This window comes from Amblyraja radiata, unplaced genomic scaffold, assembly GCF_010909765.2.
Source record: "Amblyraja radiata isolate CabotCenter1 unplaced genomic scaffold, sAmbRad1.1.pri S160, whole genome shotgun sequence".
NCBI lineage: Eukaryota > Metazoa > Chordata > Chondrichthyes > Rajiformes > Rajidae > Amblyraja > Amblyraja radiata.
Window position 1 is genome coordinate 104,837 of NW_022630146.1, and position 18,822 is coordinate 123,658.

The 18,822-nt window shown below is 47.9% G+C and overlaps 1 protein-coding gene and 1 long non-coding RNA gene across 3 annotated transcripts in view; one reads left to right on the forward strand and one right to left on the reverse strand.

The window, feature by feature from the left end:
* The window catches only part of LOC116969358 (zinc finger protein 135-like), a gene marked incomplete at both ends in the record, with an annotated part of 29,509 nt that overhangs the window by 8,982 nt on the left and 1,705 nt on the right, over positions 1–18,822 (reverse strand). Inside the window, 2 exons of the mRNA XM_033016221.1 lie at positions 2,327–2,576; positions 2,630–2,798. Of these exons, the coding sequence (XP_032872112.1) occupies positions 2,327–2,576; positions 2,630–2,798 (419 nt within the window). The remainder of the gene's footprint in view (positions 1–2,326; positions 2,577–2,629; positions 2,799–18,822) is intronic.
* Positions 13,468–14,517, forward strand: LOC116969363. Of its 2 annotated transcripts, none has more exons than XR_004410739.1 (3): positions 13,468–13,499; positions 13,981–14,148; positions 14,321–14,517. It is a non-coding gene; the product is annotated as an uncharacterized LOC116969363 (long non-coding RNA). The 2 variants fall into 2 exon arrangements; XR_004410738.1 differs by lacking the exon at positions 13,468–13,499 and adding an exon at positions 13,795–13,827.

Sequence of the window (18,822 nt, forward strand, 5' to 3'; positions counted from 1 at the left end):
CCATCCCCCCCCTCCTGAACACTCCACACCCCATCCTCACCCCATCCCCCCCTCCTGAACACTCCACACCCCATCCCCCCCCTCCTGAACACTCCACACCCCATCCCCCCCTCCTGAACACTCCACACCCCATCCCCCCCTCCTGAACACTCCACACCCCATCCCCCCCCTCCTGAACACTCCACACCCCATCCTCCCCTCCTGAACACTCCACACCCCTTCCCTGATGAGCGGGGACCCGGTTGACAAACGGCGCCACTCTCCCCGGGGATTCACCGTGGCGCGTACAGCGGTAGAGTTGCTGCCTTACAGCAAAATGCAGCGCTGGAGACCTGGGTTCGATCCCGACTACGGGCGCTGTCCGTACGGAGTTTGCACGTTCTCCCCGTGACCTGCGTGGGTTTTCTCCCAGATCTCCGGCTTCCTCCCACATTCCAAAGACGTGCAGGTTTGCAAGTTAATTGGCTTGGTGAATGTCAACATTGTCCCTAGTGGGTGTAGGATACGTTTGTGACATCCAGTGGTGGTGATTATAGGCAAAGATACAGAGCAACGGAGACGTGCTGTATCCCCTCTCTACCCCCTCCCTATCTGCCCCCCGTTCTCTTTACCCGCCCCCTTCTCCTCTCCCCCTCCCCCCCTTCTCCTCTCCCCCTACCCCCCTTCTCCTCTCCCCCTCACCCCCTTCTCCTCTCCCCCTCACCCCCTTCTCCTCTCCCCCTCACCCCCTTCTCTCCCCACCCCTTCTCCTCTCCCTTTCCCCCCCTTCTCCTCTCCCTTTCCCCTCCTCTCTCGCCCTCTCTCCCGTCCCCCCTCTCCTCTCTCCCCCACCCCTTTCTCTCCTCTCCCCTCCCCCCCCTTCTCCTCTCCCCCTTCTCCTCTCCCCCCCCTTCTCTCTCCCCCACCGCCCTTTCTCTCTCCCCCCCTTCTCCTCTCCCCCCTTCCGCTCCTCTCCCTCCCCCCCCTTCTCTCTCTCCCCACCCCCTTTCTCCTCCCACTCCCCCTTCTCCTCACCCCTCCCCCCCATTCTCCCCTCCCCACCCCTTATGCCTCACCCCTTCTCCTCTCCCTCCCCCCTTCTCCTCCCCTTTCCCCTCCTATCCCTCCCCCCCTTCGTCCTCTCCCTTTCCCCCTTCTCCTCTCCCCACCCCCCTTCTCCTCTCCCCCCCCTTCTCCTCTCCTCTCTCCCCACCCCTCCTTTTCTTTATCCGCCCCCCTTCTTCTACCCCTACCCCCCTTCTACTCCCCCCTCTCCCCCTCTTCTCCTCCCCCATTTCCTCTTCCCGCTCCCTTCTCCTCTCCCCCAACAGAAACCACCATATTGAGGACAGAATAATATGGACATAAAACAACAACTTCCTGTGTTATTGGGGAAGGTGAAGCAAGACAGATAATTTACAGCAGGCGCAAGGTGCTCGCTCCCCCCCCACAACACTGTATTACACTCGCTCCTGGGCGGATAAACTGTGTTACACTCGCTCCCGGGCGGATAAACTGTGTTACACTCGCTCCCGGGCCCCACAACTGTATTACACTCGCTCCCGGGCCCCACAACTGTATTACTCTCGCTCCCGGGCGGATAAACTGTGTTACACTCGCTCCCGGGCGGATAAACTGTGTTACACTCGCTCCCGGGCGGATAAACTGTGTTACACTCGCTCCCGGGCGGATAAACTGTGTTACACTCGCTCCCGGGCGGATAAACTGTGTTACACTCGCTCCCGGGCGGAAAAACTGTGTTACACTCGCTCCCGGGCCCCACAACTGTATTACACTCGCTCCCGGGCCCCACAACTGTATTACACTCGCTCCCGGGCCCCACAACTGTATTACACTCGCTCCAGGGCCCCACAACTGTATTACACTCGCTCCCGGGCCCCACAACTGTATTACACTCGCTCCCGGGCGGATAAACTGTGTTACACTCGCTCCCGGGCGGATAAACTGTGTTACACTCGCTCCCGGGCGGATAAACTGTGTTACACTCGCTCCCGGGCCCCACAACTGTGTTACACTCGCTCCCGGGCGGATAAACTGTGTTACACTCGCTCCCGGGCGGATAAACTGTGTTACACTCGCTCCCGGGCGGATAAGCTGCAGCTTTCGACGCCCGTTATCCTCCCGACTCCGACGCTTTCTCCCCGCCCCCCCTTCACCGTCCATCCGCCGCTGAGAACATTTGCCGCCGCCGCCGCCGCCGCTGTTAAACCGCTCCTGACCTCAGGCTCGGCCTCCAGCTGTTGCCCTGATGTCGCTCATTCATTGATTGATTGATTGATTGATTGATTGATCCACCCGCCCACATACCCCACACACACACACTCACCCACCCCGACTGTCGACCATCGCTCCCGGGCGGGTGGGCGGGCGCGCGGACACAGACCGCACTGTTGCCGTCAACGGGAGACTTGACTGACGTCATGACTGGCTGCCGGGAGTCAAGATGGCCGCCGGGATCCCAGCCACCAACTGTCGCCGCTCGCGCTCGCGCTCCAGCTCCACCCGGACTGCCAGTAGTCAAGATGGCCGCCTCTGGCTTCACCCCCGCGTCGACGTCGACGGGAGACTGGACTGGACTGGACCAGACCTGCCAGTAGTCAAGATGGCCGCCGGGATCCCAGCCACCAACTGTCGCCGCTCCCGCTCGCGCTCCCTCAGCCGTCGCCGCCCGTTGTTTTTCCCGCCGTTTCCCAGAAGGTTCTTCACCAACGGCCGCTCGCCCGCCCGCCCGCGCGCTCGGTCACTGGGAGTTCGTTCGCTTCTCCACGGCCGACCTTCACATTCCCGCTGGAAATGGGCTGAATAAACACAGGTGGGAAGTTTAAATCATCTTGAATAATGACAACAACGTGTAGTAGACACAGACAGACAGACAGAGGTTGTTACAATACAATACACTACAATTTATTGTCATTTGGACCCCTTGAGGTGGGCGGCACGACTCTCGTCAGCAGCGGCCTCTGCAGTCCGTCTGTGTTTTATTATTTTTTGTCTCGTTTTTATGTAGTTTTTATAATTTTTATGTTGGGGTGTGTGTGTGTGGGGGGGGGGAGGGGGTAACTTTTAAATCTCTCCCTGCACGGGAGACCCGACCTTTTCTTTGTCGGGTCTCCGTTGTCGTTGGGGCTGCAACGAGGAGCGGCCTCCAACAGGAAGACCGGGGGCTGTGGTGCCGACTACTCACCATCACCGTCGCGGAGCTGGCCGAGTCCAGAGCGGGTGGAGGAGCGGTGGTGGAGCGCCGCTGCCACCCGACCCCCGGAGCACCGGAGGCTGCAACTGCGGGTTTGGCGGACAGTGACACCGGGAGCCCGCGGGTCCCTGCTGGGAGACCGCTTTTCGGGGCTCCCGCAACGGCGACTTCTCCCGCCCGAGTTGCGGGGTTGAAGAGCTCCTGGAGCGGGGCCTTACAGCACCGCCCCGCGCGGCTTGGAATGGCCGCGGGACTCTGCGAGCGCCCGCCGGGGGCTCTAACACCAAGACCCGGTGCGCGACCTTGCATCACCCGGCGTGGCTTTAATGGCCGCGGGACAATCGCCATCGCCCGCCGGGGGCTTTGACTTTGACTCTGACATCGGGGGGGAGAGTGCAGTGGAGAGATAAGTTTTTTTTTTTTTTTGCCTTCCATCACAACGATGTGCTGGATGTTTGTGTAAACTGTGTTGTGTCTCAGGTCTTTTTGTTTTGTAATGTATGGCTGCAGAAACGACATTTCGTTGTTAGTTCAGGTTGTTAGGATGGGATACTGAGGTGGGGGCTCCAGGGCTGAGTCGGGTCTCCGCTGCCGCTGCTACAGCTCCAGGGCCGGGTCGGGTCTCCACTGCCGCCACTACAGCTCCAGGGCCGAGTCGGGTCTCCGCTGCTGCAGCCGCTGCTACAGCTCCGATGCCGCCAGCTCCGCCATTAGGCCTCGGCGCAGACGGGGACGGGGAATACGACCGAAGAAAAAGTCGCATGCCCCGAAGGAAGAGACCAAAGCATGTTTCTCCCACCCCACCCACACACATACACAACTTAATAAAAACAAAATTAACTAAAACATGACAAGGAACAAAACGAAAGAAAAAAAACAGACGGACTGCAGGTGGGCCGCAGCTGTTAAGCCAGCGCCGCCATCTATGGCATGCTGGCATGAACATCAATTGCCCTCTGTAAATGTGCCCCTAATATGCAGAATGTGAGATAACATAAAACTAGTGTGAGCGGGTGATCGATTGATGATTGGCATGGACTCGCTGGGCCGAAGGGCCTGTTTGCATACTGTGCCTCTGAACTCTGAATGCTGAAGCTAAAGTGTGAGAATAAGTCGCGTTTAATGTCGCAACGGTGTATTGTGTCAAAAGGTGTCAACATTGTGTCCATCCAGAATCAAGGGTCACAGTTTAAGGATAAGGGGGAAACCTTTTCGGACTGAGATGAGGAAAACATTTTTCACACAGAGAGTGGTGAATCTGTGGAATTCTCTCCCGCAGAAGGTAGTTGAGGCCACAGTTCATTGGCTATATTTAAGAGGGAGTTAGATGTGGCCCTTGTGGCTAAAGGGATCAGGGGGTATGGAGAGAAGGCAGGTACAGGATACTGAGTTGGATGATCAGCCATGATCATATTGAATGGCGGTGCAGGCTCGAAGGGCCGAATGGCCTACTCCTGCACCTATTTTCTATGTTTCTAAGAAGAGAATGCACCCGTGGGATTGAACAGTGGGAGAGGGACAATTGTTGTGAGTTAGCGCATTGTTTAGATGCCGCAGGGAATAAGTTACAGCAACAGCCTGGTGACCATTGTCAGGACAAGTCGAGGATCACAGCCGGGTCTCCCTCCCTCCGTGCAGTGTGTGGGTAGATCCGGCACATGGCCTGACAGCAACCCGCTGATCGGAGCACCTCATCTCCGTCATGTGGTCTGCCTTTTAGCAGAGTGGGGGTGGTGACAGCTATCCGTGGTGGAAAACAGACAACCCTTGATAATTCCATTATTTTGATTCATCACAGCTCCTCCAATGTCTTCGCTGACGGAGCTCCTGGAAAGGTGTGATGATTGGCAGCTGCTGGAATTAACAAATCATTACCGCAAGAAGCTGGAAGAGGCGACTCAAGAGGCGGTGGAGAATGTCATCTTCGTTCTAGCATACGAGAGATATTTCAGTGAGCAAGAGAACAAGGTAGGGAGAGGAATGGATGAGTGGGTAACTTCAGCTGATACTGAAATGTTTTCATGCACAAATATTGTGGGCCGAATGGTCCATTCTTGTGCTGTCCTGCTTGTAATGAGTCGAGTCGTATACACGTCAATGTACAACACATGTTTATTAAAGTCCACTCACTCACAGCATTCATCTGCATGGTGTTACAGTAACTAGCAGCTACTCACACTCATTACCAATAAACATAATATTACATAGTGACCAAGCAAAGATACTATAAACATAGTAAACACAACTTGTTCCCCCGCAACGATGATTACAATGCGAGAGGCATAACTAAAGTCGGGGCAGGCTTACTAAAATGGCGGAAGTTACGCTCCGTTGCGTACTACACGTTAGTCCATTGGAATTTACAGGAGTAGTCTATCTTGCTCCGTTCTAGTATCTTTGCTAATTACTTAAGCAGACTTCTGATAATATAAATGCATAGTAGGCGGAGCTTCTACTAACAAGCACTACAATTGGTTAGTAAGAAGTAACCAATCTACACTTCTCTCTATAATTACGGCGCAGTCACAAAGAATATCCCGTACAGTGGTGGTGAGTTTGTCAAATACGCCATTATATTCAGGATGTGGTACAATACACTGACACAACCCAAAGTTTCAATGATTCACATCGCTAGCAAATTTTCAAAACACTCGCGACACTATAGTTATATGCGCATTTTACATTTTTGGCATAATTAATAGGTGATCAACTTCTCTTTGCAGTCTTACATCCTTGCTTTCCACCAGGTAGACAAAAATGCTGGAGAAACTCAGCGGGTGAGGCAGCATCTATGGAGCAAAGGAAATAGGCGACGTTTTGGGTCGAGACCCTTCTTCAAACTGATGTGGGGGAGGGGGGGGAAGAAGAAAGGAAGAGGCGGAGACAGTGGGCTGAAGGAGAGCTGGGAAGGGGAGGAGAAAGCAGGGACTACCTGAAATTGGAGAAGTCAGTGTTCAATTTTTCAATAAAATCTTGAATACAATCGCATATATACTTAGAGATAATATATACTACTTAGAGATAATATATATAAGCATCTGGATAAACAGGGTCTGATTAGGAACAGTCAACATGGATTTGTGCCTGGAAGGTCATGTTTGACTAATCTTCTTGAATTTTTTGAAGAGGTTACTAGGGAAATTGACGAGGGTAAAGCAGTGGATGTTGTCTATATGGACTTTAGTAAGGCCTTTGACAAGGTTCCTCATGGAAGGTTGGTTAAGAAGGTTAAACTGTTGGGTATAAATGCAGGAATAGCAAGATGGATTCAGCAGTGGCTGAATGGGAGAAGCCAGAGGGTAATGGTGGATGGCTGTTTGTCGGGTTGGAGGCAGGTGACTAGTGGGGTGCCTCAGGGATCTGTGTTGGGTCCTTTGTTGTTTGTCATGTACATGAATGATCTGGATGAAGGGGTGGTAAATTGGATTAGTAAGTATGCAGATGATACCAAGATAGGGGGTGTTGTGGATAATGAAGAGGATTTCCAACGTCTACAGAGTGATTTAGGCCATTTGGAAAAATGGTCTGAAAGATGGCAGATGGAGTTTAATGCTGATAAATGTGAGGTGTTACACCTTGGCAGGACAAATCAAAATAGGACGTACATGATAAATGGTAGGGAATTGAAGAATACAGTTGAACAGAGGGATCTGGGAATAACCGTGCATAGTTCCTTGAAGGTGGAATCTCATATAGATAGGGTGGTAAAGAAAGCTTTTGGTATGCTAGCCTTTATAAATCAGAGCATTGAGTATAGAAGCTGGGATGTAATGTTAAAATTGTACAAGGCATTGGTGAGACCAAATCTGGAGTATGGTGTACAATTTTGATCGCCCAATTATAGGAAGGATGTCAACAAAATAGAGAGTACAGAGGAGATTTACTAGAATGTTGCCTGGGTTTCAACAACTAAGTTACAGAGATAGGTTGAATAAGTTAGGTCTTTATTCTCTGGAGCGCAGAAGGTTAAGGGGGGACTTGATAGAGGTCTTTAAAATGATGAGAGGGATAGACAGAGTTGATGTGATCAAGCTTTTCCCTTTGAGAATAGGGAAGATTCAAACAAGAGGACATGACTTCAGAATTAAGGGACAGAAGTTTAGGGATAACATGAGGGGGAACTTCTTTACTCAGAGAGTGGTAGCGGTGTGGAATGAGCTTCCAGTGGAAGTGGTGGCGGCAAGTTCGTTGGTATCATTTAAAAATAAATTGGATAGGCATATGGATGTATTAGTACATGAATCACTAAAAGTTAGTATGCAGGTGCAGCAAGCAATCAGGAAGGCCAATGGAGTTTTGGCCTTTATTGCTAGGGGGATTGAGTATAAAAACACGGAGGTCTTGCTGCAGCTGTACACAGTATTAGTGAGACCACATTTGGAATACTGTGTACAGTTCTGGGGTCCATACTTAAGAAAGGATGTACTAGCCCTGGAGGCAGTGCAGCGAAGGTTTACAAGATTAATTCCTGCAATGAGGGGATTGACATATGAGGAAAGGTTAAGTAGGCTGGAACTCTACTCTTTGGAGTTTAGAAGAATGAGAGGCGATCTCATTGAAACATATAAGATCGTGAGGGGCCTTGATCGGGTGGATGCACCGAGGATGTTCCCAATGATCGGGGAAACTAGAACTAGGGGACATAGTTGCAGAATAAGGGGGGGCTCTTTTAAAACTGAGATGAGGAAGAACTTCTTCACCCAGAGGGTGGTTAATTTATGGAATTCACTGCCCCAGGGAGCAGTGGAAGCAGAAACTTTAAATATATTTAAGACTAAAATAGATGGTTTTTTAGCTGCCAAGGGGATAAGGGGCTACGGGGAGAGGGCAGGGATATGGACCTAGGTATGGTTAGTATAGTAAGACCTGAGTGATCTCCTGGACAAGTGTCGATCGCCTAGATTGGGGTCGGAGAGGAATTTCCCGGATTTTTTTCCCGAATTGGACCTGGGTTTTTATCCGGTTTTTTGCCTCCCCCAGGAGATCACGAGGTTTTTGGGGTGGAGAGGGGTGATAGCGGTATAAAGGGGAGGGTAGTGTCTTGTGTTCTGTGTCTTGTGTCTACTGTTTGTGGGTAAGTGTGTCTGTTTAGTGTTCAGCCATGAGCGAATGGCGGTGCGGGCTCGACGGACCTGGTGGTCTACTCTCGCACCTACTTTCTATGTTCTATGTTTCTATGAGAAGGGAATGGAGGGTTATGGTATGAGTGCAGGCAGGTGGGACTAAGGGAAAAAAGTTGTTCAGCACGGACTTGTAGGGCCGAGATGGCCTGTTTCCGTGCTGTAATTGTTATATGGTTATACAATCGCAGAGTTCAACTACCAAAATGTTATAATTGGAGGAGACTTCAACTGTGTTTTAGACCCGTACTTAGATAAATCGAGGCAAAAACAAAGAGGCAATATGTAATCTAAAACTAGTGAACTCTTTAATACATATATAAAAAATACAAATATAGCAGACGTTTGGATATCGCGAATCCGACTGGAAGGGAATACTCGTTTTATTCAATGGTACACAAAACATATTCACGTATAGATTATTTCCTAGTGGATACAAAACTAATCCCTTGTACTATGAACCCTAAATATCACACCAATACGATTTCATATCACTCCCCGCTAACTTTCGTTTTAAAATTAGAAGGAATGACTACGAACAAATCGTTCTGGAGGTTTAACTCGCAAATTTTAAAAGACCCACAAGGGAGTATATATCTAAAAAAACAGATGGATCTATTTTTTGAGACAAACGATACACCAGATATATCGCCCACTTTACTATGGGAATCCTTCAAAGCATTTATTAGAGGAGTCATTATCTCGTATCAAGCCTTTCAAAACAAAAAGAATAAGAATGAACAAAGACAATTAGAAGAACAAATCAGACAACTAGATATAGATAATGCTAAAGATCCAACTATGGATAAACATAATAAAATTTTAATACTGAAATTTAAGCTAAATAAATTATTGTCAGAGAAAGTTATAAGACTATTCCAAATTACAAAACAAGAACATTTCGAATTTGGGAATAAATCCCATAAACTTTTGGCACGCCATCTGAAAAAACGGGAAAAAGATCATGCAATTTCAAAGATTAAATCAGATAGAGGGGAATTATTAACACTACCTAATGATATCAATAAAAGATTTGCTCAATTTTACCAGAATTTATACACATCCAAAACGCTAATAGACAATAATAAAGTTTCAGAATTTTTGGACAATTGTAACCTTCCAAAACTAGAACTGAAGGAACAAGAGGAACTGGGAGCACAAATTACATCTAAGGAAATAGAAGACACAATAAACACACTTAAGAATAGAAAAACACCAGGACCAGACGGATTCAGTAATGAATTTTATAAATGTTTTTACGATATAGTTACACCACATCTACAGAAAATGTATACATACGCTTTTAAAAAACAAATCTTACCTGAAACACTAGCAGAATCAACGATCACATTAATACTTAAAAAAGATAAAGATATAGAAGAACCAGGCTCATATAGAGCTATTGCACTGTTAAATACGGATCAAAAAATATTAGCGAAAACACTAGCTAGAAGACTAAGTAAATATGTTAGTCAAATTAATAAACGAGGATCAAACGGGATTTATACCTAAGAGACATTCATTTAATAACCTGAGACGCCTGCTTAACATAATGCATTCACACAAACCTCAAGAACAAGAGTTATTTATCATTTCATTGAACGCAGAAAAAGCGTTTGATCAAGTAGTATGGGATTATATGATCAAATGGGAGAGAACTTCATCACATGGATAAAATTATTATATAACAAACCCACGGCTAGAATATTAACTAATAATATACTATCTACGAAATTCCAATTATCAAGAGGCAATAGACAAGGATGTTCATTATCACTGCTGTTATTCGCTCTGGTAATTGAACCTTTAGCGGAAAAAATCAGAACACACCCGGATATTTACGGTTATAATACAAAATATTCAAATAACATAATATCTTTATATGCAGACGATGTACTACTGTACATCACAAAATCCCAAATCAGTATACCAAACATATTAAATCTAATTGAGGACATTGGATCTTTCTCAGGATACAGAATAAACTGGAACAAAAGTAAAATCATGTCGATAAAACCGAAAGACTCAACACATCTCTTGAAATTCCCCTTTAAAATAGCCACAGAAAAATTCAAATATTTGGGGATTGAAATTACTAGAAATTATCATGCTATGTTTAATGCCAATTATAGTCCCTTACTTAAGAAACTAAATAATCTAATCAAATTCTGGAAAACGCTCCCGATGTTTTTAATAGGTCGAATAAATGCCATAAAAATGATCTTTTTACCACAAATCCTATATTTATTCCAATCAATACCTATATATCTTTCAAAAAAGTTTTTCAAAAAATTGGACTCAAACATTACAAATTTTGTATGGGATTATAAATCCCACAGAATACAAAGAACACACCTTAGTAAACCAAAAGAGATGGGTGGTCTAGCGCTCCCTAACTTTATGTGCTATAATTGGGCAGTCGATTGGAATCATTAAAAATATGATTCACCTGCTGGACAACTCTGCCCAGCAGGTGGACTGGATTGTAATGGAGAGAGAGGACTGCTCTCCGTGTAATACAGGAGCGACTCTCCTCTCACCAATGAATCTGAATAACAAAAATTACAATAAAAATCCAATGATACATAGCACAATTAGAACTTGGAAACAAATAAAACAGAATCTAAAATTAAGAAATCTATCTCTTTTAATACCAATAGTCAATAACCCGCCTCCCACATATACACAGTTAAAAACAGTATAAAAGAACACAACAAACTACATTCAACTGGACAACAAATTAAAAAAAGACAGACAGGCTGCAGGGGTCGCTGCAACGTGCGTCGCGCCTCTAAACTTTCCAATCCCTGTACTTGTCCAAATATTCTGTTTAGTTGACCAATAAATAACAATAACTATCAGATAACATATGATCAATAACACAGTCAACTAATAACCGTAATATTAGAATCCGTGAATGTGTTTTTCTTTGCGTGATGAATCTAATTTCAGGACCTCTTGTTTATCTCACCTGATAAAAGATGTTCAGCAGCAGCACAAGGAGACTCTGCGAGCACAGACTGAAACACTGAGAGTGAACACCATCCTGATGAACGAGAAGGTTAAGGTTTTCCAGTTGTGTGATCGATATGCTGAGCTCACAATCATCTCCACTGTTCGAGATCGGACACTGGTGGAACATGAGCTGCTGGCAAGAGGCCGGGACCATGATGAGTGGAGAGAGGAACATCACGGGGGAGGGTTTGAAAAAATCCGAACTGATAAGTTATTCCAGAACGTTTCGGCGAGCAAATCCAAATCTGGGAGTTCGTCTGCCGTGGCCGGATATCCGGGGATCGGAAAAACAACAATGGTGCAAAAGATTGTTCATGACTGGGCCACGGGGAAAATATTCCAACAATTCCAGTTTGTCTTCAGTTTCAAATTCCGGGATTTAAACATGATTAACTGCGGAATAACCCTGAGGGAACTGATTCTGGATCAGTATCCTTACTTTGGGAATATGCTAGGAGACGTCTGGAAGAACCCAGAGGGATTGCTGTTTATATTCGACGGTCTGGATGAATTCAAGGGTGGAATCGATTTTGCTGACAGTCGGAGAGATACAGATCCTAAGCACCAGTGCCCAGATCCTGAATCCCGGTGTAAAGTGTCTGACATTGTGTACAGTTTAATCCAGCACAAGCTGCTCCCAGGGTGTTCAGTGCTAGTGACCACCCGCCCCACTGCGTTACATTTACTGGAAAAGGCAGAGATCAGTGTCTGGACTGAAATCCTGGGATTTGTGGTGAGGAACGGAAGGAATATTTCACCAGGTATTTTGAAGATCAGACGGTGGCAGCAGCTGTTTTCAAACATGTGAAGGAGAACGAGATCCTGTACACCATGAGCTACAACCCCTCCTACTGCTGGATCCTCGGCCTGACACTGGGCCCCTTCTTCACACAAACACACTGGGACCCGCAGCGAGTTCCCAAGACCATCACACAACTATATTGCTACTTTATTTACAACATCCTGAAAAACCACGGCCGTGAGATTGAGAGCCTCCGTGAGGTGTTACTGAGGGTTGGTCAGATGGCCTTCACTGGAGTGGCTGAGAAGAAGATTGTGTTCACAGATGGAGATTTAACCACATACAATCTGCAGCCTTCCCAGTTCCTGTCCGGGTTCCTGATGGAACTTTTGGAGAGAGAGGATTCAGCCCGGAGCGTTGTGTACACCTTCCCGCACCTCACCATCCAAGAGTTTGTAGCCGCACTCGCACAATTCATGACTGTAGATCGCGGGGATATCACGACACGGCTCATTGAAGCCCATGGCATGACAGACGGGCGATTTGAAGTATTTCTCCGTTTTGTCGCTGGTCTCTCCTCCCCACGGTCAGCTTGGATCCTGGAGGAGTTTCTGGGTAAATTTCCTCATCAAACAATCTGCCGAGTGACTGACTGGGTGAAGGCGGAGGTTAAACGTCAGATTAGAAATACAGGGAGTAAGTTTGATAAAAGGAGGCTCCTGAACACGATGCACTACCTGTTTGAGTCTCAGAAACCTGTACTGGATCAGCAGACACTGGGATCTGTGGAAACACTTTCATTCCATGGCATGAGACTGACCCCGATTGACTGTACGGTCCTGTCTCATGTCATCAGGCTCTGTGATACAATCAAACACCTGGATCTGGAGAGCTGCCACATTCAGTGTGAAGGTCTCCAGCGGCTGGGACCGGTTCTGCACAAGTGTCAGGAATTGAGGTAACTGTCCGTTTGATGCTAACACTGAACTGTAAAATTGTTTCACTATTTTGTTATTCCATCCAGCACCAAATAGGGGGGGGGGAGGGGAGGGGGGCACCCCTCCTATTTTACTCCCCCGGGTCACCGGTGATCGACCCCTTCCCCCGGGTCTCGCGCGTTGCCCGCCTGCCTGCCGCCGTTCTCTGCACGGGGAACATTTCCCGGTCGGTCGGGGAATGAGAATAAATGGTGAAAGTCACCAAACACCCACATCCACAGAGATTTGTTCAATAATGTACTGAGGTGTTTCCATAAATATCCGTTTGGGAGAAGTTGTCTATCTCAGCCTCGCCAGGCGGGGTTTGTATCAGTTTGTTTCTTACTCTGTCTGTTTGTGTTTAGACTGGGACACAACGACCTGGGAGATTCCGGAGTGAAACTGGTGTCTGCGGCTCTGAGGAGCCCGGACTGTAAAATACAGAGACTGGGGTAAGTCCCAGACTGTGAGAGATTGTGTTTACACTCACTGGGTGTGTGACACTGAACATTAATATGATCAGTAATTGTGTCACCGATAAACATAGGGGATTTGCACCGTCTCCTGTCTCTCTCTGTGTCCCTCACCCTCACTCTCTCTCATCTCCAGGCTGGACGCTGTCGGTCTCACAGATTCTGGAGCCGAGGATCTCGCCCCCGCTCTCAGTACAAACCACACGGTGACGTTGCTGTGGCTGAGTAGGAATAAACTGGGAGATTCCGGAGTGAAACTGGTGTCTGCGGCTCTGACGAACCCGGACTGTAAAATACAGAGACTGTGGTAAGTCCCAGACTGTGAGAGATTGTGTTTACACTCACTGGGTGTCTGACACTGAACATTAATATGATCAGTAATTGTGTCACTGATAAACACTGGGGATTTGCACCATCTCCTGTCTCTCTGTGTCCCTCACCCTCACTCTCTCATCTCCAGGCTGTATCGTGTCGGTCTCACAGATTCTGGAGCCGAGGATCTTGTCTCCGCTCTCAGTACAAACCCCTCACTGACGGGGCTGTACCTGACATACAACTCCCTCACAGACCGATGTGTCCCCGCTCTCCGCCGCCTCATACTGACCCTCCCGAGACTGAAGCTGATCAAGTGAGTGTTTGTGTTAATGTTTAATGTGATAAAATATTAGGGGATCCATCCGTCCATCCGCGGGCTTCTTTCTCCTGTGATTCTGTTCTGTAAGTGATGTTGAAATATTAACCCCAGTCCCTGTTATTGACGCTGTTGTTTCATCTGTTTATATCCTCTCTATTTGTTTCAGCCTGGGGGCGAATAAGTTCAGTCCGACCGGAAAGAAGGAACTGAGGTCGCTGCAGGAACCCAGACCCGGACTGACAGTGACCGTGTGAACAACTCTGTGTGTAAACGTCACCGCCCTGGGGACCGGAATATTGGTGGCCGATTCCCCGCCCTCTCCTTTAAACGGCCGCCCTCCCCTTTAAACGGCCGCCCTCCCCTTTAAACGGCCGCCCTCCCCTTTAAACCCCAACGCTTCCCGGGCCGGCCGGGCGGTGACATCAGAGGCGGCCCTGCCCGCTGTCACTTGACCCGGGTACGCGGCGCTGCTGATGACAATTCAATTTTTTTATTGTCATTTGGACCCCTTGAGGTCCAAACGAAATTCCGGATATCCGGTGTTGCCCTCCAGTGGGGGATGCGGGAATTGCAGCGGGACCTGCAGGATTGTCGGATGTGACTTTATCATCAGCGGCCCCCGCTCTTGCTGCGGGTTGATGGTGACAACTGTATCCATTTGGCGGAGAAGATTAAACATGACTCTGGTGGATTCCAGACCAGGGCATCGGAGATGTCCTCATTCTTCAGGGAACGGAGGTTCCCATCTTCTACTATAGATGAGGCTCTCACCAGGCTCTCTTCTATACCCCGTAACCCTGCTCTCACTCCCCAACCCCCCACTCGTAACAAGGGCAGAGTCCCCCTTGTCCTCACCTTCCACCCTACCAGACATCACATACAACAGATAATCCTCCGACATTTTCGCCACCTCCAACGGGATCCCACCACTGGCCACATCTTCCCATCCGCTCCCCTGTCTGCTTTCCGCAGAGACCGCTCCCTCCGTAACTCCCTGGTCCCTTCCCACCCAAATCATCCCCTCCCCGGGCACTTTCCCTTGCAACCGCAGGAGATGCTACACTTGTCGCTTTACCTCCCCCCTCAACTCCATCCAAGGACCCAAGCAATCTTTCCAGGTGCGGCAGAGGTTCACCTGCACCTCCTCCAACCTCATCTATTGCATCCGCTGCTCTAGATGTCAACTGCTCTACGGGATATTTTTTGTGACTGTGCTGTAATTATAGAGAGAAGTGTAGATTGGTTACTTCTTACTAACCAATTGTAGTGCTTGTTACTAGAAGCTCCGCCTACTATGCGGTTTATATTATCAGAAATCTGCTTAATTAATTAGCAAAGATACTAGAACGGAGCAAGATAGACCACTCCTGCAAATTCCAATGGACTGACGTGTAATACACAACGGAGCGGAACTTCCGCCATTTTAGTAAACTCGACCCGACTTCAGTTATGCCTCTCGCAGTGTAATCATCGTTATGGGGGAACAAGTTGTGTTTACTATGTTTATAGTATCTTTGCTTGGTCACTATGTAATATTATGTTTATTGGTAATGAGTGTGAGTAGCTGCTAGTTACTGTAACACCATGCAGATGAATGCTGTGAGTGAGTGGACTTTAATAAACGTGTGTTGTACATTGACGTGTGTACGACTCGACTCATTACAAGCAGGACAGCACAAGAATGGACCCTTCCGCCCACAATATTTGTGCATGAAAACATTTCAGTATCAGCTGAAGTTACCCACTCATCCAATCCTCTCCCTACCTTGTACTCTTGCTCACTGAAATATTTCTCGTATGCTAGAACGAAGACGACATTCTCCACCGCCTCTTGAATCGCCGCTTCCAGCCTCTGGCGGTAATGATTTGTCAAATCCAGCAGCTGCCAATCATCACACCTTTCCAGGAGCTCCATCATCGAAGACATTGGAGGAGCTGTGATGAATCAAAATAATGGAATTATCACGTGTGGTCTGTTTTCCTCCACCCATACCTGTCACCACCCCCACTCTGCTAAAAGGCAGACCACATGACGGAGATGAGGCGCTCCGATCAGCGGGTTGCTGTCAGGCCACGAGCCGGATCTACCCGCACCCTGTACGGAGGGAGGGAGACCCGGCTGTGATCCTCGACTTGCCCTGACAATGGTCTCCAGGCTGTTGCTGTAACTTATTCCCTGCGGCATCTAAACAATGCGCTAACTCACAACAATTGTCCCTCTCCCACTGTTCAATCCCACGGGTGCATTCTCTTCTTGATTCTGGATGGACACAATGTTCAAGTTCAAGTGAGTTTATTGTCATGTGTCTCTGTATAGGTCAATGAAATTCTTGCTTTGCTTCAGCACACAGAACATAGTAGGAATTGACTACAAAACAGATGAGTGTGTCAATATACCGTAATATAAATATATACACACATGAATAAATAAACTGATAAAGTGCAAATAACAGAAATGGGTTCATAATAATCAGAGTTTTGTCCGAGCCAGGTTTAATAGCCTGATGGCTGTGGGGAAGTAGCTATTCCTGAACCTGGATGTTGCAGTCTTCAGGCTCCTGCACCTTCCACCTGAAGGTAGCAGGGAGATGAGTGTGTGGCCAGGATGGTGTGGGTCTTTGATGATACTGCCAGCCTTTTTGAGGCGACACATTTTGACAGAATACACCGTTGCGACATTAAACGCAACTTATTCTCACACTTTAGCTTCAGCATTCAGAGTTCAGAGGCACAGTATGCAAACAGGCCCTTCGGCCCAGCGAGTCCATGCCAATCATCAATCCATCACCCGCTCACACTAGTTTTATGTTATCTCATGTTCTGCATATTAGGAGCACATTTACAGAGGGCAATTGATGTTCATGCCAGCATGCCATAGGGATGTGGGAGGAAACACGCCATCATAAGAAAAACATGCAAACTCCACACAAACAGTGGCCGTGGTTAGAATCGAACCCGAGTCTCCGGAGCCGTGAGCCAGTGGTTCTACCAGCTGCACTACTGTGCCCACACTTATTATTGTCACATGTACTGAGAAACAGTGACAATATTTTGTTTGCATGCTGACCAATCTAATCAGGTAATACTGTTCATTAATACAGCCAAGCCAAGCACAAGTACAGCAGGTAGAGTGAAGAGAGTCTAATGAAATATTAATATTGTTCATTGGCTCCTTTTACCCCATCCCCGCCCTATCTCGAGGGGCAGAGAGAGAGAGAGAGAGAGGGGACGGGAGAGGGATAGAGGGGTGAGAGAGAGAGAGAGGGGGGGACGGGAGTGAGAGAGGGGCGAGAGAGAGAGAGAGAGAAAGAGAGAGGGAGGTGGAGAGAGAAAGAGAGAGGGAGAGGGGGGAGAGGAGAGAGGGAGGGGGAGAGGACAGAGAGAGGGGGGCAAGGGACGGTGGGAGAGACAGAGGGGAGAGGAGAGGCATGTCTGAGCGAGGGGCAAGGAGGGGAGAGAGGGAGGGAGGGTGGGAGAGAGGATGAGGTGGAGAGAGAGGAGAGAGATCAAGAGAGTTTATTGTCCTGTGTCCCTGATAGGACAATGAATTCTTGCTTTGCTTCAGCGCAACAGAACATAGTAGTCATGAATACAGAACAGATCAGTGTGTCCATATACCATTATGTACGTAAATACACCATGAATAAATAAACTGATGTGGTGCAAATACACAGATAATAATGGGCTATTAATGTTCAGAGGTGAGGAGAGGGAGGGGGGGGGGAGAGGAGATTCATGTCTCTGAGAGGGGAGAGAGAGAGGGGGGGGGAAGAGAGAGGGGGAGAGAGACAGAGAGGGAGGGGGGGAGACAGAGAGGGAGGGGGAGACTGAGGGAGAGGGGGGAGAGACAAAGGGAGAGGGGGGAGAGGGGGAGACAGAGGGAGAGGGGGGAGAGACAAAGGGAGAGGGGGAGACAGAGAGGGAGGGGGGGGGAGTGAGGGAGGGAGGGAAGAGACAGAGAGGGAGGAGGGGGGAGAGTGAGGGAGGGAGGGAAGAGACAGAGAGGGAGAGGGAGGAGGAGAGGAGATCCACGTCTCTGTGTCGCCGTCAATCCGTTTACTCGCCATACATGAGTTTTGTGACTTTGACGACAGATCGCAGCGGGGATATAAACGGGAAATAACATCAATGACGGCAACGTTTGTAACAGAAAATAGAAAGGAGAGAGCAGTGGGGATTTTAACATTAAAAAATAAGCAGTTTTGTAAAAAATTAATCGTTCAACGTAAATTTTTAGAAAAGCATTTTCAGTCTAAATCAGCGGATCTAATAAACGCGACGTTTTTAAACATTTATGCAATAATCTTTTCACAAAGAATTATCTAAATATAAATAAATATCGAAATATTTTGAAAAAAACAGGAAAGCGTTGACCTTTTTAAAATGGTTCAAATGGAAATAATGAATGTAATAAAAAATAAACTGATTTTCTACACAAACAACAACAAAAGGCGGTGTTTTTGTGGCCCAGTGTTGTGATAGTGGGTGTAGATTGGTGACTTATTGCCGTTAGTTAGTGATAGAAACATAGAAACATAGACAATAGGTGCAGGAGTAGAGGCCATTCGGCCCTTCGAGCCTGCACCGCCATTCAATATTATCATGGCTGATCATCCAACTCAGTATCCTGTACCTGCCTTCTCTCCATACCCCCTGATCCCTTTAACC